The 19,710-nt window shown below is 31.5% G+C and overlaps 1 protein-coding gene across 1 annotated transcript; it reads left to right on the top strand.

Annotated features, from left to right (window-relative positions):
- The first annotated feature begins 7,267 nt into the window (after positions 1–7,267).
- LOC134230951 (trissin receptor-like) lies at positions 7,268–8,392 on the top strand. The gene has a single exon (XM_062712811.1). The coding sequence runs from the start codon at positions 7,385–7,387 to the stop codon at positions 8,390–8,392; it is 1,008 nt and encodes a 335-aa protein (XP_062568795.1). The 5' UTR covers positions 7,268–7,384.
- The last annotated feature ends 11,318 nt before the right edge of the window (positions 8,393–19,710 follow it).

Here is a 19,710-nt window from a genome sequence, read left to right as displayed (position 1 = left end):
TCTGGAAATTTGACTGCAAGTAAATACTTAAGTTACAATGATGTCATAAACGCTCTAATCGTTCTTAATCTCTAAATTATGAACATTTAGGGTATAGTTAAATATATAGTCAGGGGCTAAATGAGAAATCCTAACAGCTAGTCTTGTATCATTTACAAAAAATATTTTAAGAAGTAATGAAATAATATTAAGCTGTTAAATGAAATATGGGAATAACTAAAAGTATTCAAGCTCAAAAGTTTATTCAAACAATATAAATAAGAAGAAGATCAAACCGCACTAAAACATCAGAAGTGGGATCAGGTGAACTGATGGAGTAAGAATCCCCTGCTGACAGGTTGCACCTGCCGTTTGCTACTTTTAATGCATGATTGAAAAAAAAACGGAAAAAATCCAAAGACAATTCATTGTGTAAATAATGGCCTAACAATAACTGTAAATTCCAGTGAAGTGTGCCGTTTTGCATTACATAAAGATCTTTTTCGACAGACGCGCCCTGCGTAAACGATTCACGCCCCCGCTGTGTGATTGGTCAACTCAATTTATCAACAATGACACAGAAATCGTCTGTTGCACGAGTAACCAATCAGAGATAAGAAGAAACTTTTAAGAAGAAGTCATAAAGCTTGCGGTTGGAAGGCGCGTACTAGTTACCTTGAGCGCAGCTGTCATTATACGTTGTTACGTAATGCAAAACGGCACATTTAATAGTATGAAAAACATCACTCAGCATTTCACTTAGAGATGTATTGTATTCGCTGACAAGGTCATTGTATCCACTGTAGAAGTTACGAAATGATGACTTTAAACAATATATCATTTTTTCCTTTTTTTTCTTTGTCAGTAACTTACTTTGTTTATGAAACTGTTCATACATAGAACATGCATTTACGTATCGAATAAACTGAGAGATATAAACCTCGAGTATAGGTGATAAGGGTGTATTGATGCATAGGTAAGGTAAAGGACAATAAAAAGTTAAAAATCATCATAAAGCTTTCTCGTTAAATTGCAAATAAAGTATTTTTCAAGTAAAACATCCAAATATAAAAAAGCTATGTTAGACCCTGCGGTTTCTTTTATATCAAGATCACTGGAATAAATCGTGTTGACAAATGAATAGGAGTAACGATTGATATTTGATAATTGTCAATATGTCTACAGTTGAGGCCCAAAGCAAGGGTTTTCTTCTTTGTAGGATTTTGAATAAATTATGATTCATATGAATACAAAAATAGGACTGATAATAACGCTGCGCTATTGATATCCAGCATCATTTCGTAAGTTCTTTGGTAGATACTTTGTCAGCAAATACAATTTATCATTAAGTCAAATGCTGACTAATGTTTTCATACTAATTTTTGGGCCATTATATACAAATTGAATTGTCAAGGATTTTTCTTACATATTCCGCTCATAATAAGGAGCACACAGATGCTCGCTCATCCATGGCACCTGATCCCACCTCTGATGTTTTGGAGGGCCGTGTTTGCTCTGCTCCAGATTTGTAGTATTTAAGGACAGTTGATACGTTCCTCATAAATACCTAATTTTTCTAAGATTTTTTCATTGAAGTATTGCTACTTTAATATGCTTACTCACAAAAAATTGAGGTATCTTACAAAACATTTGTGCAAGATAGCAGAGGTTTGTGTTTCTTATATAATCCTTATGGGGAAAAAAACTAAATCTTCCAAAATCAACCTTTTTAGTGTTTCATTTTTTTTCTATGATTAGAAATTTAGAAAATTTAGAAAAAAAGAATGTTTTTTAAAATTTTGAATATTTTTCATACATTACGAAAATATACAAAACAAAAATTTGATTTTAATGGAATATACACAGGAATGAAAGTGAAATATTGCTTAAAATGTAGAGAGCTATCTTATAGTTCTGACCTTTATAATTTTTATTTTCAAATAATGACTTTTATATACTCTTTGAGCTTGTATACTGTTCTTTATTTCTATTTATATCATGGGAATTATTAAATATTTATTATTTGCATATAAGATTTATTGGATTATTAGAAAATCAATACAAACTTACATATATTATTATTATTATTATATTATTAATATATAGGTCTTCAGATGGCTTTTATAAAAATGTTTGAACAAAATAATTTTGCAACTGACCACTGACATGCTTAGTAAAATTGCGAGTTTTATTTATGGAGTCAAAATCTGAAGTGTTTTTTTTATTTCTGATTTTAATGAGAAATATCTTATATACACAGGAATGAAAGTGAAATATTGCTTAAAATGTAGAGAGCAGTATTAAACTTATAGTTCTCTTAATAAATTCCACTGACTTACACAATATTGTTGTAAATAATTTTTATTTTCAAATAATGATTGACAATGTACTAGTATATACTCTTTGTTTTCCAGACGTGTTCGTTACTATGAATTTTTCCACTGACTAGCCTAGTAAGAATATTAAGGTTTTAAATTTTAGTTAATCTTAGATTCTAGCCGTTATTACTTAGGAAAAGTCAATATTACACATCAAATTTAATTGTCAATTTTTGTTTCTGGATTTTAACCCTCTTGCAATAGACACTACGGATTATCATTTAATTACTGAAGATGTATAAGCTTCTTAAACACTATATGACTTCCCTTTTGCGGTTTGTTTATTTTATTATTGTTGGTTGATTGGAAACTTCCTTAAGAAGAGATATAAATATTTTGTAGATTCAAAAACATGTCTATAGATAAAAAGATAGAAGAAACATGTAAATTGCTGTACTTAAAAATGACAAATAGTACATAAATGACAGTTATTAGGAAATCGCCAGAAGATATTGAATGTCAAGCATGTTAAAGTCTATCTTTTAAGTTTCTCTAATAATTTTACGACAGGATTTCATTTTGTGGGAGATCATAAAAATGATAAAAAGGTAAAAAGGAAGAAATCACAAATCATCTCATTTCTGATAGAGAAAGCACTAATTTCATTGTAAATTGCATTTATTCGAGTTTCCTTATTATTTCATATATACCCTTATCCTCGCCAAATCGATTCTTAATATCCAACTTTATTCCAATGTAAACGCATAATTCCTTGTTTTACCAGACTTATTACCGCTAAATTTACTTTGAAGAGTTTTATAAGAACATCTTAAGATCGTATTGGTTTCTCACATTTGATAGCTGATACCACACAAAATACAAATGCTAGATACGGCCTTTAATTTTTTTTCGGTAATTAGTGGAAGAAAAATACCTTTTTTAAGTATCTTATTAAGAAGGCAATCTTGCTGCAAGTGAAAATTTGAAGACAGTGATGCACGGTCGATAAGTGGCCTTCTTTCAAACTAGGAAGGATGATTTTTTTTATTGCATTGATTTTGTGCCCCAGGACCATTTCCATTTCTTCAAGAGCTCTAAGTGCTTAAGGAAGTATAAAACTGTATAATTGGTAGCTGTCACCTTTCAGTCCTTTTTCTATCGGCTAAAAGCAAAAATATTTAAGAAATGGGTATTTACTTGTACTCGGATAATGTCACGTTTATTTGTAATATAAGTATCTTCATGGAGAACAAGGATGAACAAAGAAGAAGAAAGTAACTGAAAAAGTTCTTACAATTACTCTACGTAGAATATAATTTTTTAATTAGGATTCCTTACAAAAAAAGAAAGATTTGTTGAATGGAAATTATAAAGAATGTATACATGTATTATTGATGTTATTTTTTTTTAAGTTATAATTATTTTTCGAAGGGCATATACTAAATTTATCCGGAAAGCTTAATCCCGATTCGTTCAATTATTAAATAAATACTTGTACAGGTTACAAAATTATAGATTTCTAGACTTCTGAATTGATCGGATTTTTCTCAGTGTGGATTTATTCAGTTTATCAAATTAACACTCATTGGATGAATGAATTCTATACTGAAAGGAAAAAGAAACGCAATAAAAAAAATTTGACCACATGACGGAAAATTTTGGTCAAAAAAGTTACTGTGCATCAAAATCAGTATTCTTTACTCAACCGTTAAATTTATGACGTCACGTAGGGAAAACGCTGAAATAATTTGATAACACGTGTTTTTCCTCTTGTTGCATTATTTGATGCAGATGAGGTGTGCACATCGTTTTTCAATATTAAGAGACATTATGAATTTATTGCAATCTTGGCACAATTTACGGAAGTTCAATGGGGTCTTGTTTTTGAATTGCCTAATTAATGAAAAAGGCAACAACGGTTTACTAAGCAGTCTCTTGTATTTTCCCCCATAAAACGTTTTAGCCGTTATTAGAGAGGGTGGTGAATTTCAATCAACCGTGACGCTGACGTTAACGCAAAACATCATGTTACAAGCGGGTTATTCATCCTGCCATCTCTTAAATCGCCACCTTATTACACAAAAACATCCATTTATAGTGTACACGATTATAATCATAAAATTCATACGAAATTTGAAAGAAAAAATTCCGCAATTTGGTTTTTTGAGCCAGTCAACTTACTGTTGTATTCCTCTCAAAGGCGCATGCGCGCGTCGTATGACTTATTTTTTTGCTGGTCAATGCAAAAATAGCCAGGTTTAAAAGATAAACACTCTGATGAAATTCCATGCAAAAGAGAAATAAGACTCTGACAAATGCACGAGATGGACATGGAAGATAATGAGAGTTTTCAATTTTCCCTTTTGGGGGGTATCGTCATTTGAGCTTCAATAACTCATGAATAATTAGACAAAATCACACGAAAATTTGGTTATATCTTCTTGATTGATGATTTTAAAGATGTGTTAATAAAAAGCATTATAAGAAAAACAAATTTAATTCACCTCAAAAGTTTACCCTGCGTTTCTTTTTCCCTTCAGTATAGTTAGATATGTAACAATAAAAAAAGTTAAATTCTGATTTTTAAAAAAGCTTCCTTAAGAATGTTCTTTCTGTCTAATTTTTGACTAAATGAAATATTCAGTGAATTTGTAAAGGATTTTAAGGATCATTTTTTTCTTTTCCTCTCATTATTGTCAAACATGGCATATGAATAATTTTTCAAATATGAATATCTTTATAATGTGACTTATACTTTACTTATGCACTAATATATTTTCATCACCAACGGGGTTCATATCTTTCAGCTGATTCAAAACGCAAGAGCATGCTCTACGTATGAACCATTTGTAAAACGAGGTAAATTATTGACAAACAGGTTGATGAAAAAAAAGAATATAAGCAGTCTCGTTCAAAGTCATCATTTCGTAAGCTCTATGGTCGATACTATTACCTTGTGAACAAATACAATTCATCCTTGAGTCAAATGCTGAATGACGTTTTTTCCTTATCGTTAAGTCATTATTTACACACTGAATCGTCGATGGATTTTTCCGTTATTTTCCATGGTCATGTAACCTGTCGGCAGGGGATGCTTGCTCCTCCATGGTACCTGATTTCACCCTTGATTTTTTATTCATGTTTGTTCTGCTCTAATTTTGTATTGTTTAATGGACGTTTGAGCTTGAATACTGTACGCTATCTCCATATTTATCATGATAAACTGAGGTTTGAAAAGTAGCAGCGACTATATTTTTGGCGAAATAGTTTTTCTTTGTTTATGGTTATTTTGTCTATTATTTGTGTGGGCTTTTACTATTATTTTTCTCATTTTTGTAATCTTCTATTTTAGTTTTTTTATATAGATGGAGAATTTCTGGAATAAAATCGAAAATTTCTATAATCATAGTAAACAGACTAATTTACACACGAGAATTAAAAAAAAAAGCCCTGACATTTTTTCCTGTGAATGTAATACCAAGATGAAAAGGAGTGAAAAACAAACCAATAAAATATGACAATTTTTACATTGTGAATGTATCGCTTTAATATGACAAGATGTATTAATGTAACGACACTTAAGGCGCAATTAACATGTCAGTCCATCAAGCTTCCTTTTAATCTAATTGTGAAATGCATGAAATTTAGGTTGTTGTCATGGAAACAAATATGTGTACTCACGACATGTTTTTCTGTATTCTGGGTTTCTTTGTGGTAACCATAAAAGCTCGTTGTTTTTGAAACAGGAAAATTGGGAAGATTTCTTTTGCACTCATTTTTTATTTTATAGTTTTTTTAAACGAATCATCAAAAATAAATTAGACGAGTTTTTAAAGCAATTATAATACATCTCAGATAATTATTCTATTTCTTTGAATTTTGATAAGACTAACAATAAATTAAGTAAAAAAGTAAATCAAAATCAAAAAGTGTGATTAATAGGTACCAATCACAGCACTGTACATTCCAAACACTCCATGTACAACAATTATGACAAAAATAATTAAAACCTATTGCAAAAAAGAAAGGAAAACGTTAAGAAAAGCAAGTTACACAGTAGAACAACGCATTACAGCAAGTGTCCCCATAACTTCTAAATACCCTCTCTTATCGATTTAGTGTTTTTAATCTTTGAAAGACATGAAAACCTGAACGTGAAATTAGTCTTAGCCCTGTACTTAAGCAAATACTGTTCTACGAATGTTTTTTTCATCACTTGAAGCAAAACTGTCCAACGGCAAAATACTATAAACCTTCGTGAATCCTAACAAAATGTTCTAAATTGGTATCAAATGACTTCTTCAGGAGAAATGAATCTTCGGAATGTTCTTACAGCATCATTTTCATCCAGGATTTCCAAATGATAGATCAGACTTTTCGGCCGTGAATCTTTCGAAGTATGATAAATTCCTACTACATCATTTTGTGGTTAATTACAATAAGCTTTTTTCCTTGCAAATTTGCCTGAAAAATAATGAAATTTATTAGATTTGTTATTCAGAAAAGTTTATATTATCAATCTTCCGTAAAACAACGTGCTTCAAGCAGTCTCTTAATAATGGATCTCTATTCATTGTAGATTTGCAGCCGTCCAGAGCCGAGATTTCAATCAATGCACCACGTACGCACACTATATTTTACAACAAAAGGAGGAGAGCTTAATTATAAGGTATGTGAAAAATTTTAATTTACTTAAAGATAATATTATTATTTTCTTGCCTGGTTGTCGATTATTATTATTATTTTTTTTTTTTTTGATAATGAATTTATTTTTTGTAAAGATTGTAAAAATTGCATAAAATTCTGCAAATTATCATGAGTAAAGCTTAACGGATTTTATTTTTCTAAAAAAGGAAGCGAATGGAATGCCATTAATATTTTGTGTATTTTCCAGTTCACTTTTTGGAGGAATTGGACACTTATTTTGTGTAAATATGTGTTATAAAACAGACTTTTAATGTGCAGTAGAATTATTGCCGGAACATTACACGAATAATCGTACCTCGAAGGAAAGCAATGATGCCTTTTTATCATTTGTTGAAAAAAATCTTAAACCAAAAGACCTTGCAGATGTATTTTTGAAAGCAATGAATTCGACTTTTAATTTGTCAGTTTTGTCAAATGAAAGTACGTGGACACAAGACCACACGTTTTTCAATGTCATTGTTTTCATTGACGCCCTGTCCTGCGTCTTCCTGGTGTTCGGGAACTTTTTTATCATTGCTCTCATCCGGAAGAAACGGCTTCTGGGAAGGTCAACAAATGTATTCATCTTTTCTATCGCAGTGGCGGACTTCCTGAATGGTACAGTTGCCATACCAACGCACATATTATTTCTGTATCAAAAGGAGACGACCTACTTATGTAAGTGTTTCCGCTTTATGAGCTTCCTGTCGAAGACGGTGGTTCCCTATACTATCATGTTTATGACTGCGGAGAAAACAATGCGGATTCTGTGTCCGACCCGTGAATTCGTGACCGTCGCCCGATGCATGTTCTGCACCAGTCTACTGTGGTTCTTTTCGTCCTCTTTCAACATTTGGAGCGTGGTCCTCTTTACATCTGTACCGCTTTCTCCCCCCAACGTTGATCTTGGATTTGAAGAAAGTTACAAACAATGTGTTCTAAATAAGCGATTTTCCTTTCTACATCAGTACTTTCTCTTAATGGACCTGTTTATATTGTTTTTGATACCCTTAACAGTTGTGATTTCGCTGTTTCTGGTACTAGTCATCAAATACTTCACTATTCTACGGGAGAGGATTCTGACGTATTTCTTCGTTGTTAAGCTTTTACTGGCTCTATCACTCAATGTTCTAATTACACACACTCCTTATCAAGTCATTACTTTCGTAGAAAACTCTCCAGATTTCCGATCCCGTGAATCCTTCTTCCTCTCTAATCTCTTAACCAGTCTGTTTTTCACTCGAGGGATCTGGAACCTTGTGATATATGGATACTTTAAGCATTATGTTTGTCAGAAACAAAATCTAGCCAGTATTCGGGCAGGGAACTGTCCTCCTAAAACAGAATCAGATAGGTTACCATTACAAAGAAACAGACAAACCATAACACGGCAGAGAAATGTGATGTAATTCTAAATTTATATTTCTTTAATTGTAAGTTTAAAAAAAAGTTCATCTTGGATTGTTTTTTTTCTAACTCTCTTGTGATCTAAGAATGAAATAAAAAAAAAATGGTTACCTGCCTTGATTTACTTTTACATCTTCTAGTGATACACAAAATATTTATCTGATCAATAAGCATTAATCTGCTTTCTGTTTAAAGAGAAAGGTAATTTTAGTGGAAGATATGAAGAAATTGTGGATTTTATATTTCTATCAATTTAAAAAAAATACATTTAGTGTGTGAAAGAACATTGTATAAATTAAAAAATGTATATTGATAAAGCCGACTGTGGAGAACAATAGTTAGCGAGCCAAGGAAAGCGTGAATATTGGACTTCTACAGTAGCTATTTCATTGTTTTGAATTCAAATTCAGCAATATCTTTTTAGTATATTATTTAATGTTAAAATCATCCAACATCATCATGCACACCATGTTTACTGAAGTCCTAGTCAAATTCAGTGAGAGAAACGGCCAAAAAAAAAATAATTAAAATAAAATAAATTAAAAAAAAATGGCAATTGTATTGATTTTGAATTTCTTTAAACATTATTTGTGAGATATATATAGGAATATCAGGCATGTAGTTTCTACAATGACAATTTAATAAAAAAAATTGTTTGACGAGCACCAAGAAAGAATGCGTCCCCTAGGCAGCCCCCACTTTGATTCTGTGGTTCTAATGTCACCGACTAGAAGACGGGTGCAGGTGAAATAGCTTTTCAGAAGTAATTGCAACAAATTGGTAATTTTCTCAATTTGATCTGATGTATAGAACATAGATTAAGGTGTTATGGAAAAAGTTCTTGGACTAGCGTAAAATTAAAACCATTTAAGGTTCATCATTTAATTTTTAAGTTTTAGACTACATAGTCTTTTCTATCTATACAATTTACTGTAAATCATAAGTTTTTATTTTTAATATTTTTTAAATGTTTTGTAAGCAATGGTATGTCCAGGCCACACAATTTCACAACATGAAGATTTCCACCTGATTGTAACTATAAGCATTTGTCATGTAATAAAATGAAAAATGAAAAACACCTCTACGCAATCAGACTAAAATCGATGTATTGCTTTTTGCTTTATTATCTGAACAACAGAAGTCAGTCATGTATGATTATCATTTATTTAATTAAAATAACTCTTTTCACCAAGGTTGTAAATATGTATGCTGATATTTATTATATTTTATAGAGTATAATGGACAATCAGTTTCAAAACGTAACAGAAAACATGAAAAACTTAGATTGTCCTGTAATTCTTCAAGTATCTATCGTTTTCATCAAACATTTTCCTTTCATTTCTTTTAGAGTAAGAAGCAAACCGGTAACTTCTAGTTTCGAAAGGGATCTTCTAAAATATTAATGACCATAAAAATGCGCTCAATTATCAATGAGTATACTCCATCTGTACAATTGTTTTATCTTGAAGAACAGATTAATGGTATTAAACACGTCAGGCGAAAAACGACCCAGTGATATGTACATATATATTTTACTTTGCTAACTAAGTATTATAACGACCCTAGCATTAACGATATGCCGATTCAAAAACGAGATTGTTGAAATACCTATAACATTAACTTTTCTGTCAGTAGCCTGTATCAGTCCCAAAGGTGTGTGCTCTTGAGTAACAAATAAGTTGGGAACGTAAACACTATATGCAGATGAGAGCAGATAATAATACATAAATAAGAAAAATTGACGACGGGAAAGCTGAAGTCACCTCGTTTGTCATACTTAAAGTTGTTTAGTTGGTCCTTATTGATTGTAGTCATTAAAACATCCAAAATATGAAACAGATGTGGCCAACTCTGTGATGGTTTTATTTTAAGTTCCTAAATCGACATAATCATGAAAGTAGCTAAAAACTAATTGACAATACATCGTCGATATATCTTAATGTCAAGTTGAAGACCGAGGCAAATGTTTTATTCTTCTGGAAATGAAAAAAGCATGTTAAATTATCGTAGTTACGAATAAAATTTTAATAATATTTAAGTTCACATTCACTACATTGAATTTCGACAATGGTAGATCATGTATTTCAACAAAGACGATAAAATATTAAATGCTTCTACATATGATTTTATTTATATTAAGCAGATATTCAATGTATGTACCTTTACCGCAAATATTTGAAATATAAAACTTTGGAGAAAAATACATTGTTCTCGGTTTGTAATTGAAAGCTAGACGGCTCTTTAATAAAACAATTGGCTGATCCTTGCGTTATGTCCTTCGCAAGTCAAGAAACCGTGATATGAGACATCACCAAATATACTTGAAAGGCTTCAACTTTACTCAACTTTAATAAACAATTTAGTTATAAAAATTTGAACCACTGTATCTCAAAATATAATTCAAATTGACTTGAGGAGTTAAAATTAATAAATCCAATGGATTATGGATAATCAATGCAGCATTAAATACGTATTAATATGAATTAAGACTTTTATCAGAGTGATTTTATCATAGGATTCTTTGATCATGGAACTGATGCATACAATGTGCACGTTAACTTTTTTGACAAGGAACTAGAAATCGCCAATGTGCTTCAAACATACACTGTAACAGAAAGAATTGAATAAGTCATTCAGAACTCCAGTTTTTAATTCAAATCATACAACATAATCTGATTTACATTTCATTTCCGGTTCCGGTTGCCTGGGTAGCTATATACGGACTATGAGGCAGATCCAGCAGCTTCTGGGAAGATATGACGTACACATTGTCTTCTAAAATTACAGTAGTACCCACATGGATATCTCCATATGTATACCTTTGTATTGGTATTATACAAGTATCTGTACACAGAAAAAAAAACAGATTTCAATCAACTTACCATGAAAATTAGCCTAATTAATAAAAAAGGGCAAATTTCTTCAACCTCACAAAGAAATCATGCATATGATTGTATTCCAAAGATACGATTAAATTAAGATTTGTGAAAGTGAATCTCTCAATATTTTTAATATATATCATATCGGGCTTTCGTTTTAGTCGTAATACCCAATAGTGAATGAAGCTTGATAACTTGGACATGTGTATTAATTAAAAGGAGATCCTTAGCAATTTATCCTGTTGAAAATATATTCAATTTTACTCTTTATTTGTAGCAAATGTGTAGCAAATATTTAATTTTAAAAATGCCAGTTTCTTTATGACGTGTACAAGTCAAGATATTGCAGTAACAACATCTGATCAAATAAACCGATTAATTACAATAAATTAAACTTACGCAAGACCCAACTGAAAAATCTGAAATGTAGAAAATGAAAGAGCAAATCTTTATTCACCATTACCAATGTCTCATTTTAAATGAACGAGTTTTAATAAATGTACTTATAACATACGTCAGAAATTCATAAAATCAACATGTATGATTTCGTCTCCACTATCAATTAAATCACTGCTTTGTCAGAGTGTATACATATAAAGCATTTTTTGTTTTAATTTAGCCCTCAAAGGTATTTTAGTCATCAGAGCATTGGTACGTGATCGCAAGATTGGATGATCGTTTTCCTATGTCAATAAAAATAGGCAGCGACTGTTCCTTCGCCAGGCGCTCGGTACTTTCAAGTACCTGTTCTTGAACGATGCCTTAAAACTAAGGCCCTATGTTACGGAATACGTTGATAAAGAATCCTAGCTGCTCAACTGCCCCGAGTGCCGAGAAAAAGTCTAAAATTGAAGCCCTTTATCTTTGACGTATCTATATGAGTGAAAAGTTCTCGGACGGGACGTAAAACAACATATATGTATACATGAAATTGATCTCACCTTCCACACATTCATTTGCCCCTGTAATGATTGGAAGACATATTTGACCCAAGGGACAGCCAGACTACAAATAAAATATCTCTCAAGTCAGGGTCTGTAACACTAAAATTCATTTGTTAATTTGACACAAGAGAAAAGGATCTTTTTATTTGAGAAAAGAACTTACTTGTCGGCAATCTTCAATGAAAAAAAGAAAACAAATAATTAAATGAAGGAAACACAATGCTGGAAGTTGTCATTCAGTTGAAAATCATGCACTACAGCTTATTACACAGCTTGAATTATTTCTTATAGTAAACTAGTAATAAAGCAGAGAATAAAATAGAATTCATGCTAGAAATAAGTGTGTTAAAGAATAAAATAGAATTCATGCTAGAAATAAGTGTGTTCATTTTATTTTAATTGAGAGAAGGGAAGGGTAGTTATTATTTTGACATACCTCTTAAACATTCATATCGCCTTGAGAAGGAATCGTATTGACATTCATAACCGAAAGGACATCTAAACTGAAATAATAATTTGTATGAAAATAGTAGCAGACCCTTAGTGACTTATGGTATCTTACCCTTATTAGCCCCAGTTTCAACTGAATTGAATGCACAACAGATATGTATGGACTGGATATTCAGTATATTTAGACATGACTTTCATGTTTTAGTATCAGTGTGTAAGCAGAGGACACACCCTAATTTATTACCTTGTCCTGTCCTCGTAGAATTATTCCTATTTAATATATTTTTTAAAAATCGAATCTAAAAAATCTAACCGGTGAAAAATATTTTTCAATCGTTTTTCTATTCCTAATGATCAAATATTTCTTTCCTTCAGATCATTTATTAATATTCTCAGTAATTTCTTTTATTTTCAAAAATACTTGTTTCCATAGTCTTCAGTGCAAGCTTCAACAAAAAATTACTGCTTAGGTAATAAAATCTTTGAAAAATTCCTCTTGGTAAATCCTTTTTCAACTACAAAAAGCATTCCTTGTCAGGAAACATTCATCTTTTGCGGTTTAACATGACCTCAACCAATTTCTACCTTTTTCTTAATTATGTCTCCTTAGAAGAGTCAGCGGACCTTTATTAAAACAAACTTATTACAAACTTTTATTACATATTACTTTTCTTTAAAAGCCATCGTTTGAAAACCGAACTCGATTAGTAACAAATCTACTGTTTTTAATAATTTTAAGAAATTACCAAACACCACAATAGAATCTTACTTTTGAATGATTTGAATTAATAACTAACTTAAGTTATGAATAATATTTCTGTTTCTTCGGAAGTTTCAGAAAATTGCTTTGAGAAAAGATAACAAAAAATGCATATTGACTTACAATTCTGCAATCTGAAAAATATAACAATATAAAAATAAGTTTGAATTAAAGGTCGAAAAATAATCTGACTGTGTTTGTGTTTTCTGCTTTGTCATTTTTATTTCTATTTTCCTAAGTATGTTAACGCTTTGTTAACATTTTTTCCCGAAATAAAGTAATGCAAATTAAATAAAAGTGAATGCGAAGTAATTTTTAAAATGTGAAGTTTACAAATTCAGGTTACATTGATTCGCATTAAATTCTGCAATTGAGCACGATTAAGATTTAATTCGCAGTCAATTACGTTAAATTTAAATTAAGCTTTCCGTGTGAACATATATTTATATCTATTCGTATCTCACTCGATTTTTCGTTACAAATATTTTGGCTAACTTTGACATACCTCTTTGTTGAACTTGTCTTTGACATCGTCGATTAAAACATATTTCGCCAAAGGGACATTCTGAATCAAACTTCAAAACAAAAAAAAAAAGAATTGCAGGTAAATTGTTTGCAATTCAATTTAAAAAACAACTTTTCAAAACATTTACATGTATTAATTTTGAAGGAAATCTTCAAAACTTACACGACACCTTTGGGATATATCTACAATATAAAATAAAAAGAAACATTTTGTTCATTAAAAAGGTCCAATTATTAAGTACAAAAAACGACCATAAGTACAGGTTTAGATTTATTGTATATATTAATTCTTGGTAACTGTAACACATTGTTAATAAAATCTATTGTAATCGCATCATGCAAATATAATATTTTGTTAATGAAATGAAAAAAAGGGAAGATATCAAACAATGATCGACTTGATTTACAAACAATTAGTGAAAAGGAGAGGCATAAACTCGGACCCCGAGCAATCCAAGTTGTGGGATCCGGTGCCTCATTACTGCCATGATCCCTTTGTCTTGATCAGATAAACGTTATATAAAGTATACATAACGGTTTGATGTAACGACGTTGCGCATTTATTGGTGTTATATTTTGTGAAAAAAATGAAGTTGTTCAAAGAAGATGCAGAGACATATAACAAATAGTTGTTACAATTTTGAATTAATTAACAAAACTAAAGACTCAATTTTAGAACTCACATGTAAAAAAAAAAAACAAACTACAATGTATATGTTTCAACAAAGCAAACTTTTTACCTCGACAAACGTTACTGTAACATCGTAAACCTGGGGGACAATCGGAATTCTAAAATAAACTGTGTATTATAAGATATCGGCATGTACGTAAAGACTTGGCTCGAATTAAATTTTTATTAAAATACATGGAAGATCTTTTTTCTAGTTCTTGACACATCATCTTTTAAAACAGTTTACTACTCACGAATCGACAAAATCCTCCAGACTGCGCTTGAGCAGTGGAAATAAAAACCAGAGTGATTCCAAGGCACAGAAAAGATGTCATCATGTGACACACTGAGTAGTTCTCGTATTTTCACAAATCTTCTTGTTAGATCTTTCTTGCACTACGGTATGTTAAATCCAAAAATGAGTAATTATGGAGATAGATGCATAAATAAATACATCTCATCAGAAAAAATAAAGTAAATATTAGAAATGAATTTAATTTTTGAAAATTCATTAGGTACATGAAATACAACGCATTACGCTGGCATATTAATCAAGAAACACGTTTCATTTCTTAAATATATCAAATGTATTCAAACTCAAAAGTCCATGGCATAAAACAATACAAAATAAGATTCAAACTCAAAAGTCCATGGCATAAAACAATACAAAATAAGAGCCGAGCAAACGGACCTCCAAAACATCAGAATTGGGTCCAGATGCCATGGAGGAGTGAACATCCCCTGTCTACCGGTCACACCCGCCGGAAATAACGGAAAATCCGTCGTATATTTAGTGTGTAAATAATGGACAAACAATTGGTATGAAAAACATCAGTCAGCATTTGACTCAGTGATAAATTGTATTTGCTGACAAGGTCATTGTATCGACCTCAGAACTTACGAAATATGAGACTGCTGATGTTCTTGTTTCATCGACTTACTAGTATTTGTCAATAATTTACCTCGTTTTAGAAATTGTACATATGTAGAGCATGCTCTTGTGTATCGAATCGAATTAATAAAACGACAATTACGTCACAATGAAATGCCTACCTACCTGACCTGTAACTTCTGAGGTTTTGACATTTTTTGCAGAAACGGGAGAATTTTATAATCCTTAACGAACACGTTGTCTTCAATCAGGAACTAGTCAAGTTCAGGCAACAGATATATCATAAATATGTTTGTTGAATTATTTTGCCTTTTCTGACATTTCATTTCCAATTGACAGTGTAATGACAAAGCGATCTAGTCGACTTTGGCCCACTTCTGTTGAGATGTAACATTTGTTAATTACAGATAACACAGAAAACACTTGTTCCACACAATATACTCATTCTACGTGCGCATATTGATTGATAGCATTTAAATCATTGGACACGAATGAATCATAAAAAAACTAATACATGTAATTGATAAACTCTTGGAATTAGAATTTTTAAAACTTTTACATATTTCATTAGCTCACCTGAGCAATATCTCGAGTGTACTTTCTTGATCAAACTTTGTTCTTCTCTCGGTCTGACATCTAACAATTAACAATGATAAGTTCCATTCCTATATCGATACGATTTATCCTGGTGAGCTTGAGATAAAAGATACCACATAGTCTGACACATCTGTTTCAAACTTGGATATTTTACTTGAAAAAGACGTTAATGGTAATCTAACAACCAAGCTCTATGGTAAACGTGATGACTTTAACTTTTCTATCGTCAACTTCCCTTACTTATGCAGCATCACCTGCATACGGCTTTTATATATCTCAGTTGATTCGATACACAAGAGCATGCTCTACGTATGAACAATTTCCCAAACGAGGTAATTTATTGAGAAACAAGTTGATGAAACAAGAATTTCAGCAGTCTCATTTTGAGCCATTATTTCGTAAGTTCTTTGGTCGATACAATAACCTTGTCAGCAAATACAATTTATCATTGAGTCAAATGCTGACTGACGTTTGTCATACTTATAGTTAGTCAATTATTTATACACTGCATTTACGACGGATTTTTTGGTTATTTTCCGATCATGACAAGGAGCACACGGCAGGTGTGAACGGTCAGCACGGGATGCTCATTCCTGAATGGCACCTGATTCCACCTTTAGAGGTCCGTGTTTGCTCTGCTCCTATTTTGTAACGTTTTATGGACTTTGATATGAAATACTGTTCGTTATCTCCATATCCTTCATCTGTCAATAATTTTTTTTGTTGTCAATCATTTCTTTCTGATTTTCAACTTCTTCAGAAGTTACTAAAACTTACAGAAGCTTACCACATATAGAAATCACTGGTTAAGGGATCTCTAATTATCATTTTTTCACAGTTTCATTCCTTTATATAGTATGAAAGAAAATTAATGAAGTCATAATTAGGATGAGGTCAGTAAAAAAATCCTCATCATAAGAAATTAAAGAACATGCGAAAGCTTCCTAGATTTAACAAGAATTGCAATAGTCTATTTTAAAGTCCTAATCCTTAAAAATCTGAAGACGATACAATGACTTCGTCACCAAATATAATCTATCATTAAGTCAAATGCTTGCTAATGTCTTCCCAACTAATTGTAAGGCCATTACTTACACACTGAATCGTCTACGGATTTTCCATTTCTTCCGATCATAACAAGAAGCACAAAAACTAGATGTACTGTGAGCAATGAGCTCACTAAATTATACCCCCGCCTTCCATATGAATATAATGATAGTATACATGTTTTGCTATGGGAAACCCCAAATATGTGTCGGATCAGAAAGTAAAATAAAACGTCACAATGACATTATGTAATAAAGCTTCTCTGAAAGTCTTATCAAATTTCATTCAGTGGTAAGTTGCGGATAAGAGATGGGTACCCCAAAGCTTAACAGACGGACGGACGGATATCCCGATTACTATACGCCCTTCCGCTTTTCAAGCAGGGGTATAAAAAACAGAGTTCATCAAACAGGTTGTCCTACGATTCTTTTATGATTCGAGCGTTTCCAATGCTTCTAAAGTTAACTTTTCCAAACGACTGGATCGCTTTGTCATTTCACTGGTTTAATTTTAGAAATGAATTTTTAGAATCAACATAATTAATTACGATAAAAATTTTTATAACAAAACTGGTGCTCTGAACAAAAGAGTGATCTGTTCCCGATTGGAGAACAATGTGTTCTACAAAGTGTGAAGGTAGGACTATCAAAGTCGTTCTTTTTCAAAACTTCCTTACTAATCTGTCAGGTATATAGTAATACAGTTACACATTGTAATTCATTGTGCAATCATGTAAAATTATCAAAACATGAATGCAATAACAGCTAAGTTTAAGCGGTTTTATAAAACTCGCCGGTAATTATTCCACGATGTAGATTGTTAAGATTATGCATATAACATCATTATTAGTTCGAAATTTCGAAAACAATGATTGTTGAAAAGATTTTTTTTAAAGATAACATGTATACTGACACGCAAAAGAAACGCAACACCCTACTTTAGAGGGAAATAATTATGTAAAGTAAGGAATTTTGTATCTTAAAATTATGAATATCTTCAATTTGGTAAATATCGGTAATTTAACGGTTGAACGATTTCCATACCATAACCGGAAGTCAAGTTTGAGTCAACTTAACAAAAATCAAAAATTGCATGTTTAACAAAACATTAGGCAATATTATGCAGTTTTAAGGGTATTTTACTGTTCATCATAAGTAATGCAGCAATATTTCAAGAAATAAACTCTCCTTACGCTTCCCGTAAAGATGCTAAGGCTGCTTGAAAATGGCTTATGTACGCATTTCCAATGCTCTAGCTGGAAAATTTCAATGTAAAGGTGATGGAGAGTTGCTGATGCAAAATTTCATTACAGTACGCCTCGACAGGGTCTTGCGTATCATATGCATGAAGGACATCCTTGTACCGGAAGTCCAAGGGTGGCTACACTGCTCTTAGTTAGAGAAAATTCGACCTAATCATCTGAAAAACGGGCATTTAAAAATGCCAAAAAATAATTCCGTCGCTCAGATCTCGACATTAATGAACCAATTGTATCGTAGAAATTAAGATGCAATTGTTGTTTAGGGCAGTCTTGCACGTTTTACTTGAATTGCTGGGAGGGGGTGTTTTAACAGTTATATTTTACTTCGTAAAGTAAACAGATAAACATTTAACATTTTTATCAAATCTCTGATGTTCTGAAAAGAGAGTTTAGCCTTACTTTATTCTCTTTTGAAAATCATAGATAAAAAAATCAAACATATGTAGATTACTGCTTGTTGTGTTTCTTTTGCGTGTCAGTATATTTATGCAGCCTATCATCCACCATAGGCCCTATATGTGACCTTTTATCCGACCTTTTTCAGACCTGGATATCCCCATCACATAAGCGCAGTCTAGGGAATTTTGTAAATTTGTTAGTAGTGAATCGTATTTAAATTTCCTTGTTAAGAGCTAGAAATATGATTTACACGAATGGATTTTACAAAGTTAACAACAGAGAGAAGCCTTTACATGCAATATCTTAATTGAACACTTCTGTTTAAGGATTCTGATTGTCCTCTGTGTTTCCGATGTTTCAGTAACGTTCGTATACGTAAAATGTTTACTTTGTTAAAATAGCAGTGTTTGATTAACTTAATCATGCACATTTATACATGTATATTACTTACAGCCTTTTGTATTCTTTGAATTATTGCGAAAGGTAGCTTAAATTATGCACAACTTTTATCGAATTTTCAATTATGGTTCATTTAAATGCAGTGTTTTAAGCCCATATCAATCATTTACAATAATTTATTTCTTATTTTACAAAAGATAAAAATTACGGTGTATTCCATTTACAAACATTACCATAGCAAATCATTTAAATAATAATGCAACATTATTACAAAATGGTACGTTCCCAATATATCACAATAACCAAACATGATATTACCGGTAATAGTATCTGCATACTTGTATTTTTTATACATAGAGACATGTTTACAAGGCTATGTTAGTGTTATGTGACGTAGAAAATGTTTTCGTTTTAAGACATATTCTAGAATCTTTCCTACACTGAGAACATCTAAGTAGGTTGTTCCTAATTTGAGACAGCATAAATCTTTTCCTAAG

Source organism: Saccostrea cucullata, unplaced genomic scaffold (assembly GCF_032062105.1).
Source record: "Saccostrea cucullata isolate Sc308-1 unplaced genomic scaffold, CSIRO_AGI_Scuc_v1 ctg496, whole genome shotgun sequence".
Lineage (NCBI taxonomy): Eukaryota > Metazoa > Mollusca > Bivalvia > Ostreida > Ostreidae > Saccostrea > Saccostrea cuccullata.
The sequence above is the reverse complement of the archived record's forward strand: the minus strand, read 5'-3'. Positions and strand labels throughout refer to the sequence as shown.